Source organism: Talpa europaea, assembly GCF_964194135.1.
Source record: "Talpa europaea genome assembly, chromosome: 11".
Classification (NCBI taxonomy): domain Eukaryota; kingdom Metazoa; phylum Chordata; class Mammalia; order Eulipotyphla; family Talpidae; genus Talpa; species Talpa europaea.
The window spans coordinates 33,568,746-33,593,291 of NC_140078.1; the positions used below are offsets into that span (position 1 = coordinate 33,568,746).

The following is a 24,546-nucleotide window of genomic DNA, read 5'->3' on the forward strand; positions in this document are numbered from 1 at the left end:
ACATTTTGTTCTTTCTGCCTGAAAGTTTCAAAAGTTAGATGGGTTCCCCCCACCCCACCCCCATACCTCCCCACTTCCCCATCTAATTATTCACTGAAAATGAGCTATGCCCTTCGAGAAAATCCTTCATTTCGGGAGCAGAGTTAAGGAAGTCTAGCGCGCCACCTGGTGACCATTTTTGGTCATTGCTAGTCTCTGGCAGTCCCAAGGTGTTGAGGTCCAGATTGGGAGGCGCTAAGTGATGTCCGAGCTCACTCTTGGGTCTCTTCATCCTAACTCTCAGAAAACGGCTAAAATGCCATAAACTAGCCAAAAAGAGAAAGGAAAGTGGAGATGAGGGCATAAAATTGATCCTCTGAAGGAAAAAAACAGAAAAAATCTTTGAATATCTCTCACCTGTGATCTGTTGAATTCTTTTCTAGTCATGAATTTTGCTCATTTTTCCATTGGGATTCTTGTCTTTTTCTTGTAGGTTTGCACGAGCACTCTGTGCATCCTAGATAGTGTCCTGCTGATCAGTTTTAGTCAGTACAAATATCTTGTCCCCATATTCCCATGTGTCATGCGAGGTGGGGATCCCTTTTACTTCCTTCACATCGTGAATCAATGTTTCTAATACCATCTACCCAAAAATCCATCATGTCCCTTCGATCTGTGATGCCACCTTTGTTGTCTATTCCCATACATATGGTTAGTTTCTACATATCCTGGCTAGTCTCTGAGTAAATACAATTTACAAAACTTAGCCAGAATAAATTATAAAACAGAACCATACTCCTTCCACAACTGGACCTCTGTCTCTGCTCTTTCCTCTGCCCAGAATGCCTCCCCTACACTGTACCTGGCCACTACCTGTCTCCTTCAGCTCTCAGTTTCCCTTTTGCATCCACCACATCACCTTGCACACCAATTCCTCATCTATCCTCCATAAACCATGCTGAATATTTTCTTCCCAGCACTAACTACTGCTGTTACTGCATAATCTTGTGTATGTTTGTTTTATTAATCTTTCCCCACAGGCAGACAACAGTCCCCATGAAAAAGAGAGCTAGTCTGTTTTTCCTCACCCTGGCACCTAGAACAGGCAGGAAGAGAGGGGAAATTACAGCTAGTCAGGCTCCTGAAAAGAAAACACCCTACTATGTAGGTAGGTATATATATATATATATATCCATATATATATGGATGGCCCAAAAATCTCTGTGCCATCTTGAAGTTTTCGTTAAGTCAAACATCACTGGAAATTTAATAATTTATATTTCCTTACCCACTTTATAGTTTTATAAATATTGAAGAAAGAGATGAAATTCATCTTTCTATTTTGAAAATGCCTTTTTGAAGAAAATAAACTTTAAGAAAACCCAACTCTTTTCTTAATTTTAATTTTTCAATCAACATGTGATATTTTCCCTCAAAGGAATCAAGACAAACAATTTAAGTTGAAAATGTATTATCCACAATTTATAAAACCAAATAAATATTCCACAAATATAAATAATGATCCCTTCAAATGATGCTCCTTGCAAGTTTGTCAAATGTCTATGGCTGAGATTATTGAAATCAAAACTGCACCAAGTCTTTTGAGAAATGCTGTCTCCTGCCTCAGGACCCTTCATGTATCCAATAACTACTGTTAAGTGCCTGCCCCATGCTACAGGTGCTACGTGAGCCTCAAGACAAGACACCTGCCCCCACACAGCTCACTGTCCAAGAGGAAGCTCAGACAGTGAGCAAAGAACAAGAAAATATCACATAATGTTTGCCCACATGAATGAGGGGCAGAGACACTAACCAGACTTGGGATTCAGCAAGCGCCTTGGGGGACAGGATTTTAATGCACCAAGCCTGGGCATCAAGAAACTTCTCAGTGCAATCTTGGTATAGAGCTGGGCCAAGAGGAGATTGGTCTGACCTGCCTTCCTTTATAAGTCAGAGTATCTAGCCATAAGCTTTGAGCTGTGGGGCGCAATCTCCTTCAATCAAGGTTTCCAAAAGAGTTTAAAGACTGCTGTTAACATTGTCAACAAAATCCCTGAAGTTTCTCTACCAGCAAAAAATTGCTTCCTTGTATTTGGCCAATAAAACTCACCATATTTCAGGGAGTTTATACATTTATCTGAGTGTTTAAATTAATCAATAGGGCCTCCCCTGGTGGCGCAGTGGTTGAGTGCTGGGCTGCGAGGCTGCCTGCAGCCTCTGCAGCGCTGGTTCGATCCCCAGCTGCCGGCAAGTGTCCCACACACACAAATATATATATATATATATGTATATATTAATCAATAGAAGTTGCCTGTTAGCACAAGGATGAACATGTTTTCAGATCCTTCAGACTTAGATCAAACTGAATTTGCACCTTAACCTGCAGACTAATGTGTATGAACATGAAAGGTGGCAATTAGCGACACTGGGGTTTGTAGGCAGATGTACCTTTCCTGGTGTCAGTACATAACAGGAGCAGAGGCAGGAAGGATTTAGCCCACATTCCCTGGCAGGCAGGCAGGGGCTGGAGGACAGTCTCAGGATCTAAAAGAAGGGAGGAGGGAGTCAATCACAGAGTGCCATGCCATTGTCATTAATGCAGACTTCAGGCCTGTGGGGGCTGGGATGTGGGGGTATCCCCACCTCACCTCCCCATCAAATCATATTAGGCCGGAACATTTTAGAGATGTGAACACACAGAGTCTAGCTCCCTCGTCTGCCTTATGCCTCTCTCTCTCTCTCTCTCTCTCTCTCTCCACCTGACTCCTCCAGCTCCTAGAGCATCCAGGGACAGAGGAGAGGCCCTCCCTAAAATCCCTTGGGTCACCCTGAGTCTCTGTCTTGGCTGCTAATCGTGCAATCGCTTGCAAAATGTAATACTGTATCTCATTCAATTAATGCATGCCTCATTCCTCCCGAGCTTAACAGGATTAAAAGATCATTGGGCGCCTGGCCCCTGAATATGAATGAGAGTCCTGATCCCTGTCTGTGGTCACCCTTGCCTCCTTTGATGCTGAAACAGCCTAAAGATTAATAGACATCAGCTCTGCTGCTCTGCGCAGCACCAAGGGAGCCAGGGAGGCCATGGAGAGAGAAAGAAGCAGAGGGACAAATCTGCAGAGAGGGCACAGGGCACCTCTGATGCACCAAGCACTGCTGTGTGACCACAACTAGCAGTGCAGCCATTTGTCAAGGGGACAGCGCAGGCTGCCTTGGCCAGAGGGGAGTTTCTCTCACCTTCAGTTGAGGTGGGCTGTTCAGTCCCGGTCCTCTGGGTAGTAGGGCAGGTCAAGACCCAAGACTGGCTGAGTTTTCTCTTTGAAAGCGGGTGAATATCAGGCTCTCTGTGCTGTTTCCCCACCTGCAAAGAGGGCTTGACTTCTTGCAAGAAGAATCAGCACTTCTGTTTATCTTGTGAGCCGCTTGTCATCCTAGTTGAACAATTTGCTTTAATCAAGGAATTTTTTTTAATTGAAGTAGTGACATTTACAACATTGTATAAGGTGCAGGTGCACAAAAAAGTTCTTTAAATAAGCAAAATATAGGTGGCCCAGAAGCAAAGGTAGAGTTTTAAATTTCTTAGCCCTCATAAAGTGAATAATAAAGCTAAGCTTCCAGAAACAAAGAATGTGCCTATTTTTTTTACAAGTCTGCCTTGATATTATCCATCTGATAACCTCACAATTTTTAATTTAAATTTTATTTTTATATTCCCCATACAATTACAACCCCCTTATTTTTACCTCAAGCCTTCCTTCCCCGCCCCCTCCCCCATAGAGTGTCTCTGGTTCATAGTTATTTGTTGATTTTGATATTTCCTTTCTTATAGTTATTCTTTTTCCTGGTCCCTTATTTAAGTTTTCTAGATTCCTGCTATGAGTGAGACCATCTGGTATTTTTCTTTTTCTTTCTGGCTTGTTTCACTGAGCATGATCCCTTCCAGCTCCATCCATGTTGCTGCAAATTGCATGTGTTTATCTTTTTTGAATGCTGAGTAATATTCCATGGTGTATATGTACCACATCTTCTTGATCCAGTCATCTATTTTTGGGCATTTGGGCTGTTTCCAAAGCTTAGCTATTGTAAACAGTGCTGCTATAAACATAGGGGTGCAGGTGCTCTTTGGAATTGATGTTTCTGTGTCCTTTGGGTAAATACCTAGGAGTGGAATTGCTGGATCATATGGAAGCTCTATGTTTAGTAGGTCCAGAAATCTCCACACAGCTCTCCATAGTGGTTGGACCAGTTTGCACTCCCACCAACAGTGCAGGAATGTGCCTATTTTAAATGAGTTTCTTCAGGGGAAAGAATGCTAACTTATAGTTGGATATCTGTTGGCAAGAAATGGTAACTTGATTTATAGGTCAAGTTTTATTTATATAACTAAATGTTATATATACAGATATATACTTACCCTTTAACATATATACACATATGTGTGCATATGCATGTTCTGTATAACTTGATATTGGTTAATGTTAGAGGGTGGAAAATCTGGACCTATTATTATTTGTCCTTCTAGGCCTGTTATTTCTGTTAGGGAGAAAATCAACTAAACAAATGCTCTCATGTGTTTATTCACCAAATATCTATCAAGCTTAAGATAAATTCCAAGTACCATGGGACACTAAAGTGAACAAAACAGGTGCATGTCCTGGTCTCAGAGACTTTGCTGGCTGATGGTGAAGGAAGCACTCAAATAAACAATGTGGTAAAAGGCTGAAAATATGGGGATAGGGACTCTCCCTGTTGGCCAGGGGTTAAGTCTCAGCATTATCACCACTACAGCCTGAGTTCAATTCCCAGCCACGGAGCAACACACATGGTGCAGCAGACCTCTCCTGCCTCGCCCTTGCTCCCCTCAGCAGTGTATTTCGGTCAGTCTGCCTGTTCTGTTCCCCACTCTACCTCTGGTGAATCCTCTCACCCCCTGCACCTTTCGCCTATACCCCAATTTTTCTACACAAAAATTAATAAATCTTTAAAAAAAAAAGTATGATGCTAAAGGAAGATTTAAAGAGCGACCCAGAGAGACTGAACACATAGACTAGAGAGAGGGTGAGTCTTGGGAGAATTTGCTATGGAGTCCAGGAGACAATGAGGAGAGAATGAGACACCTAGCAGAGAAGACAGCTCGACGTCCATCAAGAGTCAGCAAGAATCTGAGTGTCTTTGTTTAAATTGATTTATTTGATTTAGAGAGTGTTACATATGTAATAATGTCCTTTGATCTGAGGAACAAGTAAAGAGTGTCAGGAACCAGGATTTGTGTCCAGCCCAGCTCCTTTATTTCATAAAACCAATGGGCAGAAAGACTTGGGTCAGCTTCGTGAGAACTCTAGGCTCATTGCCACAAAATAGTGTATCAAGAAGAAAGCAATGGTCTCACTCATAGCAGGAATCTAAAAAACTTAAAGAAGGGACCAGGAAAATGAATAACTGTAAGAAAGGGAAAATCAAAATCAACAAAAAACTATGAACCAGAGACACTCTCTGGGGGGTGGGGGCGGGGAGGGGAGGGATTGGGGTCAAAATAAGGGGGTTGCAATTGTATGGGGAATATAAAAATAAAATTTATTTAAAAAATAAAAAAAATAAATCACATATGTTTATGTAAAGGCAAAAAAAAAAAAAAAAAGAAGAAGACAGCAATATGGCCCCAAACAGTGAGGTTTGGAGGGTACCGACAGAGGGACGGAGTGCCCAATTCAGTGACTTCTGCTGTTAATCCAGGAGTTTTTTATGGAGAGTTGGGGTGATGTCAACTACCTCTGGAGCTTGTGGTCATGTCCTCTCCTGTGTGCAGTCCAAATTCCCCACACAATCCTGGGCTGTAGGACTCTGCTCCTTTCAACTTCCCGCAAGAAGCCACTCCTACAAGGCATCAAAGAGTAGCACACACAAAAAAAAATACCAACAACCAAAAAAAAAAAAAAAAAACCAACAGTAGCACAATCTTTACAAGATGCACAATTTTTACAAAGCTGCCTTGGGAGTGGGAGAGACAAAGGAAGGGTTGTATCAAACACCCACTAGTAATCTATTTTAGAATAACCCAACGAAATCTGTGTCCTCCCCAAAGTGCCTTCTCAGCTACAATGCAGCTGGGGAGCTCCCCTTTTCCTAACATTCCCCACCAACTTACTGTCTCTGTCCCTCCTTCTGCCCCGTGCCCTCTGCGCTCTATCCTATAGGATTTCTCCTTAAATATTTAATATCAATTGCTTCCTCCACCACCTGTCTCCACCACCATGCCAGACACAGACCTCAAAATGGGGTTCATTGTGCAGATTTACTGGAGGGGGTGCCTGTGAATGGCATGCTTAGTAGCTTTACTTTTCCTTGAAAACTTGGTTCCAATCAATCTCCAATCCCTGCAGAGTGAGCTTCCATTTAGAAAGAGACTCTTCAGGGACTCTTCCACAAAGGTGTCCTCTCACCATGAGGAATTCCAGTAACATAGGCTGAGTAATAAACTTTTCTTCAAGTGGTCACATCAGGAGAGGTATGAACAGAGTCCAAAGGATGGGGAAGGAGGGGCTGTCCCTCCTTGTGGATCCTCTTGTGTAATCCACACCGCCCAAGGCTGGACCCAGGATTCTACAGCTTCCCAGGGCACCCAGAAGGACACCCAGCCCTCCTACCCCACCTCCTCTGAACTGAGATCCGAAGCTGAGTGTTTCCCTGCATGTCTGCAGGCATCCGGATGCTGGACCAGCCTTTTATGACAGACATCATCGAGGCCTCCTCCATCAGCCACATGCCACAGCTGATCGACATCTACAGTGCCAGCTGGGGCCCCACAGACAATGGGAAGACAGTGGATGGGCCCAGGGAGCTCACACTCCAGGCCATGGCTGACGGCGTGAACAAGGTACAGTGATTCCTGCCGCCCAAGGCCCGTCCACTTATGGGGCACAGGGGAGAGGTGAGAAGTGGGACAGGAGGCAGAGGTGAGGCTGTTACACTCTGCAAGACCTGGACCTCAAAATTGGGTTTGCTGTGCAAATTAATTGGAGGGGGTGCTTGTGAATGACAACGGTTGAGGGAGGGCAGAGCAGGGGGAGCCTTGAGATCATGCTGCAAGGTGGCACCTACAAAGGAGAAGGGAGAAAAGTCCCACTCTGTCCTGGCACTCTCAGGAAAATTCTGTGCTAGTGCACTCCCATGCCCGCACCTGGGAATCAGTCCAAAGTAAGACATTTCTCAAGTCCACATCATGAGGAGTTTCCTTCTATCACCTCTCTTGTTTCACTCCTGCAATCACAAGTTTCTCCTGGGAACTCTTCCTCAGTATGTCTGGGGCACCTGACCCCTGCCTCAGGCTCTGCTTTTGGGGAACATGCCATTTGGCTTTAGCCCATTAGGGTTTGCTCTTTCCCTTGGCTGCCAGGAAGCTCAGCACTAAGTTAATACCAGCAAGGTAAGTATTTTCAGGCTGGGTTTTCTGCTGCCCCCTTCCCTCTCTTCTCTTTATAACCATAGCCTCTAAAATCATTCCTCAGCTTTTGGGTTTGTATCAATTTTTGAATATCCATTCAACCTAAGCCTCTAAATCCTAAATAGTATGAAATTTGTAAATTATCCTCAAAGGAGAACAGCATCCATAACAATGACTAAACATCAATCACTAGAGTTGAACGCTGCCCATTTAGGAAATAATGAAGTAATGGGTTTTTTTTTTTTTTGCTTTTGTTTTTTAAAGATTTATTTATTTACACATATAAGAACTGGGGTGAAAGCCAGAGGTGTTGGCAGTGAGAGGATTCACCAGAGAGAGTGGGGAGCAGAATAAACAGATGTACTGAAATATACTGCTGAGGGGAGCAGTGGGCTAGTCAGGAGAGGTCTGCTGAGCCATATAGGTTGCTCCCTGGCTGGCCGGGGATTGAACTTGTGCTGTAGTGGCTGGAAGTACAGGGAGGCCTGAAGTAATGTTGTTTTTTTTTTCTGAGATTTATTTATTTTATACAAGAGCTGGGGTACAGGCCAGAGGCACAGGAGGGTGAGAGGATTCACCAGAGACAGAGTGGGGAGCAGAACAGGCAGACAGACCAAAGACACTGCTGAGAGGAGCAGCAGGCGAGGCAGGAGAGGTCTGCCGTGCCATGTGGGTATCTCCCTTGTCAGCCAGGAATCAAACCTGCACTGCAGAGACTGCGGACAGCTTCACAGGGCTGCGCTCAACCCGCTGCGCCACCAGGGAGGCCCTGAAGTAATGTTTTATCACGAGGTAGACCAGCTGACAGGCAGTCCACCTGAGATAGCATCAAAAACCCCTGACATTTGAAAGGCACACTGCAGTTTTCAGAGGGAGTTTACCAATGAGGAGGGGGGGGCCGAGGTGTCGGGTTAGGGAAGAGGGAGGAAGTGGGGAGGGGTTGCCCCATTTCAATGTCTGGATCCTTAGGAATTTTTCAAATGAAACTTTTAACACAAACAGCTTGTTTCCTTATTGGATTATTCACTGTGTAGCTGGAGAGACGTGGTTACACATCTAAGCCCAGGACTAGGTGACAGCAGGTACCCAGGGGAACACTGTGAAGATGCCCTCCCCTCCCCAAGAGATAAAGATTTTTCACTGAGAAGTGTTTTCTGACACCCAAGGTCAAAAGAGAGTCAGGCATCCCTAAGTCAGGTTTCTGTCATTTTCCACGGACTTCTGAATTTTTCCACCACATCTCAAGGCTGGATATTTCTCTCTTCTCTATCTGTAACCTCTCCTGCTACAACTGAAAAGGTCCTTTCAAGTGTGATTGCTCTGAAAAAGTTGCCAAGTGAGCCAAAACTTAAGGAGAAAATTGTTATGACTTATTTTCAGATGACAGCATGTAAATATTTCAGAAAGTGAAGTGCATATGATGAAAAATACATGACTTCTCATTTGACTTTCCCCTAGACTGTGAGAATGATTCTTTCCTTGCTTCAAGGTGACATTTTTGGGTCAGTATTATAAACTTTTGTGAATGATGGTGTAATATACATCAGCAAAGATTTCCTCCCAGTTATTTCAGTTGTCTGGCTGCTCTAAAGGCAAATCTACCTCTGAAAGATGATCTCCACCTAAACAAAGTAGTTAGATAATTACCTATTACACAAAGGCAGTTCATATGCTTGTCTTTAAATTTTAGCATCCTGAATATAGAATTTGTTTGACAAACATAGTAAAAAGAAAGAGGATAAAAACATGATAAACATGATAAAAAGAAAGAGGAAAAGGAAGAGTAAGAGCCCTTTATCAGGTTGTACTGTTTGCCACAGACTCCACCACTCCCAATTGTCTAACATCTGCTTCACACATAAAAAACCACTTACCTGGGTCCTTAGAGACTTAAGTTTATATCTCAAGTTTATTCAATAAATACTTGAGAGAAGGTACAAAGAGCAAGCAGGAAGGAAGGGAAGAAGGAAATATTTTTTCTTTTGCTTAGTCAATCATTTCCTCTTTAGTTTATAGTCCACATGTTGAATACACGGTTAAAGTATTCTTCACATTATATGTGGAAAGTAGGTGATAATCGGAGACCCCTGGATTATGGTAAGTCCAATAATTGATTTGTCTCAGTTTAAGAACCCCAAAGCAAATCATGAGATAAGGATTGAGTTCCAGTCATTGATTTGGAAGGTAAAAGCAAACCAGTTGTGAGTAGAGAGGTGTGACAGGGAAGAAGGGGCCAATAAAAGGTATATTGTCAAACCAGCCTCCAATAGGAGCAACCAGAGCTTAATCCCATTAGGACAGAACACACTCAAATAATTCTATTAATGGCAAGTGCACTGGGGCAAAATCATTGGCTGAAAGTTGTTCCCAAGGGACATACACTAAGGGCAGATATACAGAGCTGCCTTCAGTCTAAGGAACAAAGCTCTTAGACAAGGAGATGCCTATGTTGGTGTCTGAAAATTCCAGTCACGGGCCTCGCTGGTGGCGCAGCGGTTGAGCGTTGGGTTGTGAAGCTGCCCACAGACTCTGCAGCACCGGTTCGATCCCCAGCTGCTCCCCGGCCACCGGAGGAGGGTCCCACATGGCGCGCAGACCTCTCCTGCCGCCCGCTGCTCCCCTCAGCAGTGTACTTCGGCCCTTCTGCCTGCTCTGCTCCCTGCTCTGGCTCTAGTGAATTCTCTCACCCTCCCGCGCTTCTGACTGTACCCAGTGCTTGCATAAATAAATAAATAAATAAATCTTTAAAAAAAAAAAAAAAGAAAATTCCAGTCACAAGATGATATAAGACCTAAGGCATATGGGCTGATTTCCTTTGCCATTGCCATCTGCTGCAATTTCAAAGTGCAGTTTAGGCAAAACCTCACAGTTTATCCAACTCTGAGATGTAGAGTCATCACTCTCTGGGTAATAAAGAACCAATAAGCTGCGGCTTTTGCTGGTCAGAAAAGGATGTAGACCTTGAAAAAAGATTGATATAGCAACAAAGTCCAGCTATTACATGACACAGTATCTTATATTACTCTGACAACCAGAAGGGGCATTCAGACAACACCAGAGGGCCTTGAAAGTGACAGGTGATTCATGAACTTCTTTCTACATCTTGAGCAAATGCAGCCACTCATGACAACCCTGGTGTGGCTGTGGTTCTGATGACTATACCCCAACCTCCTATTAATCATCCTGGGTTGTTACCGGAGGCCCCATCTTAGGAATATTTAAAGACAAAGCGACAGAAAATCCTCTGAGGCACAGATGAGAGAGCATCGTGTATTCTCTGGGGACTTGCAAAGGGCACAAGCACAGATCCCAGATCTTCAAGCTAGAATGCACTCCATAAGGGTCACTGGCAAGACAGTCGCTCAAAAGCCACCACCCGGGAAAGGGGGATGTGCAGAGAGCTGGGTAAGGAGACAATGATTAATCGGGTGCCTCCTGCTGAAATTTCATCAGAGCAGTGGTCCTGACACCGTGGCAGCAAGTGAGGGCCCCTGAAAGGCACGGATGCCTCCTGTGAGGACTCAGGATTACTCCTTGAATCCAAATGAAGGTCCACAACTGAACACGGGCTGCACAGCGTGGAGTCTGATGTTCAGTCTCTGAAAGGGTCGGTGCCATTATGATCCCTTCCTCCATTTCCAATAAGGTGAAGTGGAAGAAAGGGCTGTGGAAGATCCTTCTTGGGTGCTGGGCCAGCCTAGGTCGGGGAATGTCTGGGTTTTGGTTTTATTCTTTTTCCCCATCACCATCCTGTCTATCCCTTGAATCTTAGCTTCAGAGCCCTCATGGTGTTTATTAATGCGCCCTAGATTTTATAAGGATTTTATTGTATCAAATCATCTTCTATGTAAATGTCCAGTAATTTTGTTTTGTCATTCTGACTTGTTTTACTACATATGACCACACCAAACACCCCCCATTTTCTGAAAGTGGCTGCATTTCATCCCTTCTTATGACTGAATAGCATTCCATGGTATAAATACTACATTGTTGACCCAGCCATGTGTCGATGGGCAGTTAGGCTGCTTCCAGGTCTAGCTATGCAAAGAGTGCTGCAATAGCACTGCAGAACTAGGGACTGTCCAGGTTTCAGCACTGAAAGTCCTTCTTCCCAGATAACTCTCGGTCCCCTGAAACAGTTGCTCACTCATCCTTTTGTCTTATTGGTGCCAGTGACCCATCTTGACCCAGAAAAACCCACCCAGGGAGGACGGGAATGCAAACCCTTCACCAACCCCCATGACATCAGGCAGGTCAGTCACCCTGGTGTGCTTGGATCCTGCTAGGAAGCAGGCAGGTTTGCACAGGGCTCATACATCCACAGTGGATACATGGAAGACAATTAAAATTAGGGAAGACTCAGGTTTCATTAAGCACAAGCTAGAGGGAAGAATTTAATCAGAGATTATGGGCAGCTACAACACCCTTCACTTGGCTCTCCTGGAGATCCTGATATCTCTGCCTCACTCCTGATGAAGTCCCACCAATCCCATGGGGGCTTCTGGCAGATGCTGCCAGGGATGGCCCAGCTGCCTCAGCATGGTTTCAATGTGCATCCCCGCCCTGCATGCCAGCGTGCCTCTCTCTGCTCCTCCACCTGGAGACATTCTGTGCTCCCCGGTACACACTGGCCAGACCATGGATGTAACACTCCAGGGACACTGTGCTGGTGGCAGGTTCCCAGGGGAACTCCAGAGGGAATGACCACAGTGGCCCACAGGGGGACCCTACTCATTAACTCACACTTGGCTTTTCTCCCCTCCTTGTCTTGAGCTTCCCCATTGCTCACGGTACTTCCTAAAATCACCTATTTCCCCCAATTAACTACCTGTACCCACATCCTTGCCTCAGTATTGGTTTGTGAAGCAACATATATTGGTACCAATCCCTGGCTCCCCATTGGTGCAACCAGTCATCCTGGGGCAGAAAAGTCCGTCCACTCACTGCCCCTGTGTGACTGTGCTGCCTCCTCTGGTCCTCCAGGTGGAAAAAAGAAGTGACTATACAATGAAAATATAAAACAGCTATATGGAAATATAATTCAATCACTAATATTGTAACAGAGAGGGGCTTTCTAAGCACAAACGTAAAGGGAAACTATTTACCAAAAAAAAAAAAAGCAATAAATATAACTACATAAAACCCTTAAATTTTTTCTGCAAGTCTGGTCATTGTGAACTGAGCAATGGATACATGGGGATTCATTATACTATTCACTCTACTTTTGTGGTACTTAACATTTTTCAAATTAAAAGGCTTTTAGTTACACTAAAAAATAAAAAGCAATTTAGTAGGTAGTTAAGTTGTCAAGAGTAATAATATACATCTCAGCAAAAGTGAAAACAGCAAACTACTCTAATATTATACAAATAGCTACTGTGGCTTGGGATTAAAGTGTCGGGGACTTCATTACACAGAGTTTCTTTTAAATGCTGTATCTATTACAACTTAAACAGGAGTGAACACAATGAGCTGTATCTGTCAGGAGAGGCTACATTATGCTGCAGTATCAAACAGCCCCCAAAGTTCAGAGACTCCCAACCACAAGTTTTTTCTCAGCTACACATCCATTATGGTGAGAAGAAGACCTTCTCATCACAGTCTCGGAAGGATCAGCACTGACATCTGGAATATTGTTAATCTGGAGAGAGAAGGAACAAGCTCTCCAGCTTCTGGCACTGACCAGTAAATGGTTCAGCCTGGAATTAATACTGTATATCACAAGACCCCATCCAACCACAAGGGGGAGTTGTCATGGGCCCAAGCTTTGGACAAGAACTCTCACTATTTAGCAAAGAGCATCAATAACTGCTACAATGAGTCCAGAAATACTACTAAGTGACTCAGAGGTAACCACTGATCTAAGGAGAATAAACATACATATCGGAGATGTTTGTGAATAGTTTGAATAAAATTATTTCAGAAACTGTGAGTGCAAAAGATAGTATTTGTAAATCAATACATTGCTTTAAGTAGTATTTAAAATATGCATTGGTAGACAAAATAATAGGTTTAAATAATGTGGTGAAATATCTGCAAGTCAAAATGCAACATATAAAATTAAAAATTTGGTAAATATATATGCAATACAATGACATGAATTTGGGGCCTCCCCGGTGGCGCAGCGGTTGAGCGCTGGGTTGCGAAGCTGCCCGCAGCGTCTGCGGCTCAGTTTCGATCCCCCGGCTGCTCCCCGGCCACCAGAGGAGGGTCCCACATGGCGCGCAGACCTCTCCTGCTGCCTGCTGCTCCCCTCAGCAGTGTACTTCGGTCCTTCTGCCTGCTCTGCTCCCCTCTCTGGCTCTGGTGAATTCTCTCACCCTCCCGTGCTTCTGACTGTACCCAGTGCATGTATAAACAAAAACAAACAAACAAATAAATAAATAAGCATGCCTCTATTAAAAAAAAAATAATAAAAATTTAAAAAAAAAAAACAATGACATGAATTTGATTAAGTTCCTTCATAAGGGAAGAACTCTAACAAATCAGAATATCATGAAAGAAAAAACAAGCAAAGAATATTATCTTTGGTGGGGGGTTGATGCTTTGTTAAATTATTCATATAGCAAGGACATAGATGAACAGTAAAGATGCAAAAAGATAAACTTAACTTCTAGTAGAAAAAATGTAACTCAAAAGAATGAGACATTATTGCACCACAAATTCCCTCTTTTAGGAATTCTATTTGGGAAAAGAGAGAGAGAACAGTCTTTCATGAATGTCTAAGAAAGAGGAGTAAATAAATTATGGACTCACTATTTAATAAGACCAATAAAAAATTCTTGTGTAGAGGAATATTTAATCACACAAGGAAAAATGTTAATGATATAATAGTAAGTGAGAAATATCTTTTAAGCCGGGTCACAAAAATGGATATATTTTATTATCCCAATTTCATTTTTAAACAATGTATCTTAACTTTGCATTTACATAAAAACTGGCAGAAATTCACAAAATACCACTGATGATTTTCTATTCATGAAGATTATAAAGGACTTTTTTCTTCATATTCTAGATTCCAATTATCTCACAATGAATATGAGTTCCTTAATAAAAAATGCAATAACTTTTTAGGATATGTCAATGTTGTATTAAGATGCCAAGGGAGCTGAAGAAAAAAATTAGAATAATAGGATGTTTATGAAAAGGCAGGCTGTATATCAGGTTCACCTCTGCAGACCTGCAAGCAGGTAATACTACTGGATCAGGAACTGAGCTGGTCATTAGTCTGGCTCACTACACATGTTAGGGTGGAGGGACTAAGTCATGTTAGCCCCAAGCTTCTCAAATTGGGGTTTTCATCTCCTGGAATACAGGTGATATGCTGGGGGCACATGGTCTCTAGCTGGAGCTTCATCTTAGTCAATGATAATGATTTGTGACATTTCTATATCATGGGAAAAATACAAAATCTGCATGAACTTGTTAAGAAATTGGGGATTTGTTGGAGACTAATTTAGGCTATGCCTTTAAAGCCAGCAACTTCCAGCTCACTACCCTTAGAGCAAGTTTCTCAGCCTTAACACTAGTGATACTCAGGACACCTAATCCTTTTTGGGGAGAGGTTCAAGACCACGAACGCCCATGACCACGAAGGGACAGGCTTTTGCAGCCATATCTTCTACTTGTCTTCTCACCCTGGAGCATTCTAGAGCCACCCTGGCCTTGCTGTGGAGAGGGTGGAAGCTGTACATCAGCTGCTCACCTCCCATATGGTGTGGGTGCATGCCTCTTCCCCCACCCTGCCCTACTATCCCCCCAGGTGGGAAGCTGGAAGAGTGCCTGCTCTTCAGTTGTGAAGAGAGAGAGGATACTCCTAGTAGACAAAGAACAGGAAAAGAAAAAGCTGAGCACTAAGGACAGGGTTTAAACTGAAGAGCAATGCTAGCTAGGTATTTGTGATAAAGCTTGTAGTTTATAGCTAATTACCATATGTAGTAACTGTTCTGCATATCATTATGTATTTAAAGTTAATTTTGTTACATGTACGCTTGATGGTATTAGATTTTCTTTTTATATGCTGTTTCCTTGCACAGGTAAAATATCATACAGCATTGTGTTTAAAAGGATCCCACTATGACATGATTCTGTGTGTGTGTGTGTGTATGTAAAATTTGTAAGATATATGTATTTTGGAGTACAATGTGTATTTTATACTTACAGCCACTTCATATATAAAATGTATAGAGAGGGCCTCCCTGGTGGGGCAGGCAGTTGAGCGCCGCACTGGAAGCTGTCCTCAGCCTCTGCAGTGTGGGTTCGATCCCCACCGGCCAGCGAGAATCTCACATGGCGAAGCAGACATCTCCTGTCTCGCCTGCCGCTCCCCTCAGCAGTGATTTTCGTCAGTCTGCCTGTTCTGTTCCCCGCTCTGTCTCTGGTGAATCCTCTCACCCTGCAGCGCATCTGGCCTGTACCCTGGTTATTGTATAAATATATAAATCTTAAAAAAATATGTATAGAGAACATATAACAATATAAAATATCTTTTACAATCTTAATTAGCTATGTGTACACCCACATTTTTCTGAAAAATGTCTGAAAGGACACATAAGAATTGGATAATAATGATTGCATTCCAGGGGATTTTTTTTTCCATTTTTTCATATACTTTGATTTTTTTTACCATTAGCATGTGCTATCTTTGTTGCCTTTGCAAAAAGCAGTTCATTTGTAAATTTTATAGAGATTTTTTTCAGCTTCTCTTACCCACTTATCCCCAGTTCATATTATAAATTCGAATGACTTTTTATATTGAGGCCTTCCTGGAAAAAACCTCCAGAAGGATGTGGTTTTCAGGCAGGCAGAACAGAACCCGGTCATTTCCTTCAGCTGCTAAAGAAGTTCCCAGCCAGGACCTTCTGGGGCAGGGCGGGGCCAGGACAGGACCCCCACCTTGCAGCCCTTTGGGAGCAAGGGTGGGCCTGAGAGTTGGGGGCTTTCTCCCTGTCCTCCCCCAGGGCCGAGGGGGCAAAGGCAGCATCTACGTGTGGGCCTCGGGAGACGGCGGCAGCTACGACGATTGTAACTGCGACGGCTACGCCTCCAGTATGTGGACCATCTCCATCAACTCCGCCATCAACGACGGCAGGACGGCCCTGTACGATGAGAGCTGCTCCTCCACCTTGGCCTCCACCTTCAGCAACGGGAGGAAAAGGAACCCCGAGGCTGGCGTGGTGAGTGGGGCCACTCCCGCAGGACGTGGTGGAGGGGGGACACTGCGGGACATCGGGGGAAGGGATGGGGGCTCGTTCATTCCCTCCCAGAGTCAGCGCATGTCCTCAGGGGAGAACCGTGGCCTTCCAGGGAGAACCGTGGCCTTCCAGGCCTCTTAGTGTTTTGGCGAAAGTTGGAAGCAAGAGCTGTGAGGACGCCCTTCCAGCTGATTTCCCATAGATTGTCTTTGTGTCCACTCATCCTTTTGGCTGACAAGGGTTGATGAGAACTCACATTTCACCAGAAGTTGCCCCTGCCTGTCACTAACCAAGAGAACGAACATTAAGAATATAGGCATCACACCACCACCCCACCTGAACCAAGAACCCATCTACTTATCACAGTGATTTCAAAATGGCATCCAAGAATCCATTCTGGGGCCCAAATTGGGCACGTGGTATATTTTCTTTAGGAAAGAGCAGTGATTTTCAACATATTTTAAAATAAGCCCAGGATATAAAATCAAAATGCTAAAAAAAAAAGAGACTTTGATCATATATTGCACTTCTCTGAGCAGCTCTTTCTTCCTAAGGGAGTAGGTATATTGATGAATGTTCCATGTCTCTTTGACATATATTGCTGTAGAACATCATGGACATTTTCGTATCTCTACCTCACTCTGGATGTTTCACTCACTTATCTGCTTTCCTCAGACCTCAAATAGGTGGTCCTATAGTCTTGCTGAGTTACATCCTGACTGGCCACCCGTCTTGCTCCCCAAGGGAGGAGGGCAGGAACAGGGACACAACATTCATTACCAAACAATGCTCCATCCCAAGTTCCTGCCTGAGCTCCACCTAGCTAACCAGCCAGTGTGTGAGCCAGGAGAGTACTTTATCTACAATAGACACAGCCCTTACCCTAGGCAGCCTCTGGGTCTTTGGAAGGACCTCAGCATGTGTCAAGTGTGTGAAGTAGAAGGAGGCTTCAGCCCCTCCTACCTATGAGCATTTTGTCACAAGAGAGAAGAGCAATGGGCCTCCATGGGGGCGCAAAGGGTTAAGCCGCAACCTATGAAGCTGTCCGCAGCCACTGCAGCACGAGTTCGATCCCCAGCCAGGGAGCAACCCACATGGTGCAGCAGACCTCTCCTGGCTTGCCTGCTGTTCCCCTCAGCGGTGTATTTCAGTCAGTCTGCCTGTTCTGTTCCCCACTCTGTCTCTCGCGAATTCTCTCACCACCCCCACACCTCTGGCCTGTACCCCAGTTCTTGTATGCATAAATAAATAAATCTTTAAAAGAGAGAGAGAGAGAGAAGAGAAGAGCAGAAGGGGACAAGTATGGGGAGCTCAGTCCGACTCCCTGGTCCCAATTGTGTCACCTTGTCTTCTATTCTTATCTATGACTCTCTTTCTACTGAAGCTGGGGATGGGCCTCAGTAGAGCTACCTCTGAATATTGTAATTTTTCCTGGTAGATGCCTTTTGAACCTCCCTGATACATTGTTCCTCAAATAATATGTCCCGGGCCTCCCCTGGTGGTGCAGCGGTTGAGCACTGGGCTGTGAAGCTGCCCACAGCGTCTGCAGTGCCAGTTTGATCCCCAGCCACCGGCAAGGGTCCCACATGGTGCAGCAGACCTCTCCTGCCATGCCCGCTGCTCCCCTCGGCAGTGTATTTCTGTCCATCTGCCTGTTCTGTTCCCTGCTCTGTCTCTGTTGAATTCTCTCACCCTCCCGCGCTTCTGACTGTACCCAGTGCTTGTATAAACAAATAAATAAATCTTTAAATAATAATAATAATAATAGGTCCACTTGAGGATCCTATAGACACACAGGAGGAAGCAGAATCATATGGTTTATGCATGGTTTTAATGAAAACTCTGGCTTTCAAAAATACTGAATGTGAGATTCTTTTTTCTTTGTAAAAACCTGATCAGTCTCTCTCCCTTTACAATGTTGTGAAATACTCACTTACATGGCAGCTGTCCTAGTTCACTATGTCTTAGACTCTCTCCATAAATTTTAGATATAGAGAAACATTTTGTTTTTAATGATCCATACTTCTAAGCAGACTTGAGTTGAACATGTTTATTCTCTCTTTGGGAATGCCACTTTTTCTTTCTGAAGGAAACAGAAATGCTGATGAAATGGCCCTTGGACTTTTGAGAAAGGATCCCAATGCAACAAAATTTACCATCACATTGACTATTGCTGTGGCAATATTGCAAGTCACTGTCACTAAAAGTAACTTGTCACTTCCCATCTGTATTGTTTCACTTTAGGATCCAGGAAATAAATGTTTTCTACCTCTGGAAGCAGATATTCTTCTCTGAACAATTGCTCTTACCTTATGGACACTGAAATGATAGTTGATGTGTGTCCCTTTTTGCATGGGCTGCTAGGAAGCTCAAATAAAATTTATGGCAACATGGAAAGTTATATGGGTGCTAAACTTCTCCTCAGCTCATCTTAATCTTCACAACAAAGTATAGTTTAAATAAGAAATATAGAATACCTAATCTTTATTGTTTAAGGGTTCAAAATTGCCTGATCTGTTATTCATTACTCAATATCTTCCCTTCTAGGCAACCACAGATTTGTATGGCAACTGTACTCTGAGGCATTCTGGGACCTCTGCAGCTGCTCCCGAGGCAGCTGGCGTGTTTGCACTGGCTTTAGAGGCTAAGTATGTTTCCAGCTCAGGGCCAAAGGCTGGCTCTATAATACATCCCTCCCCCAATACCAAGTTTCCACAAGTAGGTGTGAGAGTCTGTAAGAGTTAAGGTCAATGAACTCTGGTGGCATTTCGAAATGACCCATCAGCCCAAGGAAATAGACACATTCACTCACACACACACACACATTCCACATAATTCCATCCCCAGGAGAGCACAAGACCACATCATCCAGCTGCACAGATCAGCTACTTCTCAGATATCAAATAGGGATACATAGATATTTCTTTTTTTATGAAAACCATCCCTTTATACTCTATGTATTCATGACTGTTTTACTCCAAGAACACTCATAATCAGCTAAATAAAGGTAAACATTTGCCAGACTGTGTATCACCAAGGTATTTCAGACCATGTGATAAACAGGACACTCCCACTCAAGATTTGTTAACTTTTCAGGTTAATTCACTTTTAGTACTGAAAGAAGATAGGCAAAGTCATGCAGTATAGACCAAGAAATGAGCTTTATGGAAAACCTAAGCTACAGGTAAGAAGAGACCATCTTTTCTCAGCACTACACAGAGAGGCCACATATCACTACTACTGGATATACCTTGATTTGAGCCTCAGCAGATAGATGTCCCTGACCATCTGCTACTCTGTCTTCTCTTAGGGAAATTCAGAGGTCAGCCTTGTGTTAGAGGAATGAGCTGTGGGCTTCAGGCACCACACATATGGTTTGAGTGCAAATGTTTGCTATGAAGAGAACTGTCTGCAAATGCTGTACCCAGCAATTTGTGAGAAGTTCGATTCATTCAGGCTCCTGGGGAAAGGGAGTTGAGTTCCCATCCCTGTCAGCCATTGCTAGGCAACCAGAGTTTCTAGCATTAATCTCCAAGCAGCCATCTCTCTACATATGCAATGCATTTTCTGATTTGCAAAGGAGGTGAGAGCTGATTCCAAGAATAGGAAAGTTTTTGAGAGATTGTGGAGTCTAATTCTCTGCCTTTAAACAAAAAACAAAAAACAAAAACAAAACAAAATAAAAATACTTAATTTTTACAGATAAACCCCCAAGTTCGCAATGACACTTTTCTTTGGATCAAGCCATAGTTTAATTTTTCTAATGAAAGTTAGGTGGAAGTTTTAGGACACCAAGAGATGGACAGTGATCAAAGCAGGCTGTTGAGCACAGAGGCCAAAAACCTACATATTCTGTGCATTTCCCAAAGATCCGTTTCTTCATCTCAGGGCTTGTGGACCCTGGAGTCTGAGTCGGTTTGCTCACTCCCACTGGGAGCAGACAAGCAGTGGATGTCTGCTGCCTATGTGAACTTCTCAGAGAACAGAGAGCAGGAGTGCTCTAAAATGAGGAGGGTTTCCTGGTCTCAATTTAAACCTTGACTTGACTCAAAGTCTCCTTGGATATTGGCAAGCACAGTGTCACTTGCCAAGGACAAAATCTAAATGAAAGTGGTGGATCAAGACTGCAGGATTTCTAAACATATTACCTGACTCTGTACCAATATTTTTTAAATTTTTTTTAATTTTTATTTATCTTTTTTATTAATTATTTTTTATTTTTTTACATCATTGTTCATTTTTAAACAATATTTGCTCCCCCCACCCCCTCAGGTATAGTCCCTATAGACTTTCCTTCACCCCTGCACCATCACCTCAGTCCCCTGTGCTCCTCCCTCCCTCCCTCTGATCCGTCTCCCTCCTCCTCCTCTGCAGGATGTCTCTGATTTATAATTGTCTAATTTTGCTTTGTTGTGTTTTGTACTGTTATTATTTTTTTACACTGATGTCTTATTTGGTTCCTCTATATTCCTTCTATAAGTGAAACCATCTGATATTTTTCTTTTTCCTTCTGGCTTATTTCACTGAGCATAATTCCCTCTAGCTCCATCCATGTTGCTGTGAATGGCATGAGTTTATCTTTTTTAATGGCTGAATAATATTCCATTGTGTATATGTACCACATCTTCTTGATCCAGTCATCTATTTTGGGGCATTTGGGTTGTTTCCAGGTTTTACCTATTGTAAATAGTGCTGCAATAAACATAAGAGTACAGGTGTTCTTTTGAATCAATGTTTTTGTGTCCTTTGGGTAGATCCCTAGGAGTACAATTGCCAGGTTGTATGGTAGCTCCATTTTTAGTAGACTGAGGAATTTCCAGACAGCTTTCCATAGTGATTGGACCAGTTTGCACTTCCACCAGCTTTTTTTACTTTTTTTTAAATTGAAGTAACATTGCCTTATATAAGTTTGAAATTTTCATTATCATAAATCACCTTGTGTATACGCTACATTAAGTTTACCACTAAAGGTCCAATTCTGTCCTCCACCATATAATTGACCTTTTTATCTGATTTACCTCCCTTTCTCCCCTTTTATCTGATAACCATCTTCCATCTTATAATCTAAAAGATTATTTTTGTTTATTTAGGTCATCTGTTTGTTTTCTTTATATACCACATATGAGTAAAATCAAGTATCTGCTTTTTTCCCATCTGAATTATTTCTCTAAGCATAACATCTCCTGCTCTAGTTGTGTTGTTACAAATGGCAGGATTTCATTTTTTATGACTGAGTAGTATTCCATTGTGTATATATACTAGCATACATCATCTTTATCCATTTATCTGTCAATGGGCACTTAGATTGTTTTGAACTTGTGCCTATTGGACCAGGGCATGTGACCATCCAGTGAGGCAATGGCTCTATGAACACGTGAATCAGAGTAGTGTTGTGTGGAATGACTATCTGGACTCTGCTTTGATTAGGTACTTGTATTGGTTCAAGATTGAAATCAGCAAATCCAAATAACAATAGCTAAACAGCAATATGTTTTGTTTTGGTTTGTTTGTTTTTTTCCTGCATTGGGAAAGATAATACAGAGGTAAAGAGCCAGAGCTAGTGTGGAGGTGCTATTATGAATCAGGAAATCTGGCTCTTTCCAGATTTCTGCCCTTCTACCTTCATGTTCTATAGATGTTGCTAGAGCTCTAGTCATCAAATTTATATTTCAGGCAGGAAAAGGGGAAGGACAAAGGGTAAAAAGAGATCTACCAGTTGAGTCACAAGTCTTTTCTAAAAAGTCCTGCTGAGTGGTTTCCACTTATTTATCATTGGCCAAAACTGTCACATAACTACCCCAGGCTGCAAAGAAGGCTGGGAGATGCAGTGTTTTGTTTGTTTGCTTGGTTGGTTGGTTGGTTTTTGTTTTTAGCTAATAACATTACTCTTCCTAATAAAATTGAGGTTTTCTCAATAAGAAAAGAGGAAAGGTAGGTACAAGGAGGACAACAGCTAGTATCTTCAAGAAACTAAGTAAATAAACAATCACTTTCCTCTTCTGGATATCTACTTTCTTTTTGACAAATATAGAAAGTTAGATCATCAATAAATCACCTGTGATTTCCAAGAATATTGTAGCATGCTTCAAAAATATTATGTCTTTAGGATGTACATTTTTAATTGGTTGTATGTTGATTTTGGGGTTGAATATGCCTTAAAAATTAAAGACATTCCTTTACCTTTAAATATTGTGACCAATACTATTCACTTCTAACTTATTTGAAAACCCAATATATGAGATAGATTTTATTATTAATAATAATAAAGTCTTTACTGAGTGTCCAGGACCACTGAGTGTCTAGTTCCTCTTCACACATTAATCTACACTTAAAGATGTGAGGGTTGAGGTTCAGATTGTAAAGGCAACTCATCCAAGCGCACCTGATTGGAAAATAGCAGAGTCAATATTTAAAACCTAAGGAATTTAGGGTTTTTTCAGAGAAGCTTTTCATCAAAGCATAATAAAAACAGAGAAAAGGTCTCCAATTCCAGGCCTTTCCTGGGCCTGATTGTGAGACATAGAAAAACCGCCATCTGGTCTGAGGGCCTTCCCACTTGCTGTGCCCTTGGCAGTGGGCCGCTGTGAATGAATTGTCTCTTCCTCAAGAGCAGTGCACAAAATTAGGTTTCTGTTTCTTTAAGATCAGGATCTGTACACCACAGCTACCCCAGGGCATCTTGTAAACTGGATTTTCTGTCACAGTTCACAGGTGTTAGGCAAACAGGGGCTGTGAGAAAACGCCAGCCTGACTTACAAATACATTATTTTTCCAGACTGGAAATAATTCAGACTTTCGAAATCATTTTCTAATCCTGTCAAAGTTTGGAAGATAGACTCAGAATTTTAAAGCTGAGAGAAAACCATTGCAAGTTTCACTACTCAAACACCTCTCTTTACAGAGGAAGAGACCAAGACCCAGAGAAATGAAGCTTTTTGGTCGGGTTAATACACAGCTCTGTTCAGATAAAACCATAACCAAGAAGAGACAAATGAAAATTCTGTTGCCTCCCAGAATTCACCCAATGTTTCTCTTTCCTCCAACCTTAAAACTGAAACTTCTTTAAAAGATTTTAGTTTGCAGTTCCTCTAAAGATGCATGTTCTCTCTCTTAAAATTACCTTTGCTGTCTGAATCACTAGGAGGAAAATGCTCATTGGGCCCAGGAAAATTTGACACCATAAATAAAAGAACTCTGAAAGACAGTGGTTGAGGGATATCCCACACACACGCAGGAAACACACACAAAAAAGTCAATATTTTGTATTTTATTTTTCTTAGCATCAAGTTGGTAAGCCAGCTGTAGTTTTGGCGAGGACAACTTTCTGTAGCAAATACAGTTTGCCCATTATAGGTAGGCAAACAATTGTTAAGAATGTAATTCCCTGCCAGGAACAGGTTTTCACGGTTTAGGAGACTCCTGAGTCTCCCTGGTCAGTATCCTGACTTAGTCAGGCGAGGCCAGTCTCTTCCTGGGTTTCAGATCCTCTTTACCAAGAGCCACAGCCTCTCCTTGTCAGGCATGATGTCCCCCAGGGAGTCCTGAGTAACCTCTCTTTTTGGAGCCCTGGCCTCTTCTAGTGAAGGTAGAATGTCTCCCCTAGAAGCCCTGGGCTCTAGTTTGATCTCTGGTTGCTTGTTCTGAATCAAGAGTCAGCTGTCTATCTTGAGTGGTCTAGGGCCAGTCTGATAACAATCATTTACTCTAACTTCACAGGATCTTACTCGTGACTGGATCCAGCCAATAAATTCTTTGCCAGCTGCACAATTGTAACCATTTTTGTTGACAATTGACCTGGGACTTACTCATATGTGGCCTTGTGAGAGCCCCCAGCTTTATTTCTTATGGCCATGCCAGGGTCAGATTCCTGTAGCAGCATCTGACTATCATGGTCTGCCTTCCAGGCCACACATCTAAAATACAACCTCCCTG

General features: G+C 42.8%; 1 protein-coding gene across 2 annotated transcripts in view; it reads left to right on the forward strand.

The window, feature by feature from the left end:
- PCSK2 (proprotein convertase subtilisin/kexin type 2) overlaps positions 1-24,546 on the forward strand; it is a gene marked incomplete at its 3' end in the record, with an annotated part of 260,772 nt that overhangs the window by 224,338 nt on the left and 11,888 nt on the right. For both annotated transcript variants that reach the window (XM_084248159.1, XM_084248160.1), the window contains 3 exons: positions 6,678-6,853; positions 16,381-16,596; positions 19,162-19,262. In XM_084248159.1, the coding sequence (XP_084104285.1) occupies positions 6,678-6,853; positions 16,381-16,596; positions 19,162-19,262 (493 nt within the window). The remainder of the gene's footprint in view (positions 1-6,677; positions 6,854-16,380; positions 16,597-19,161; positions 19,263-24,546) is intronic.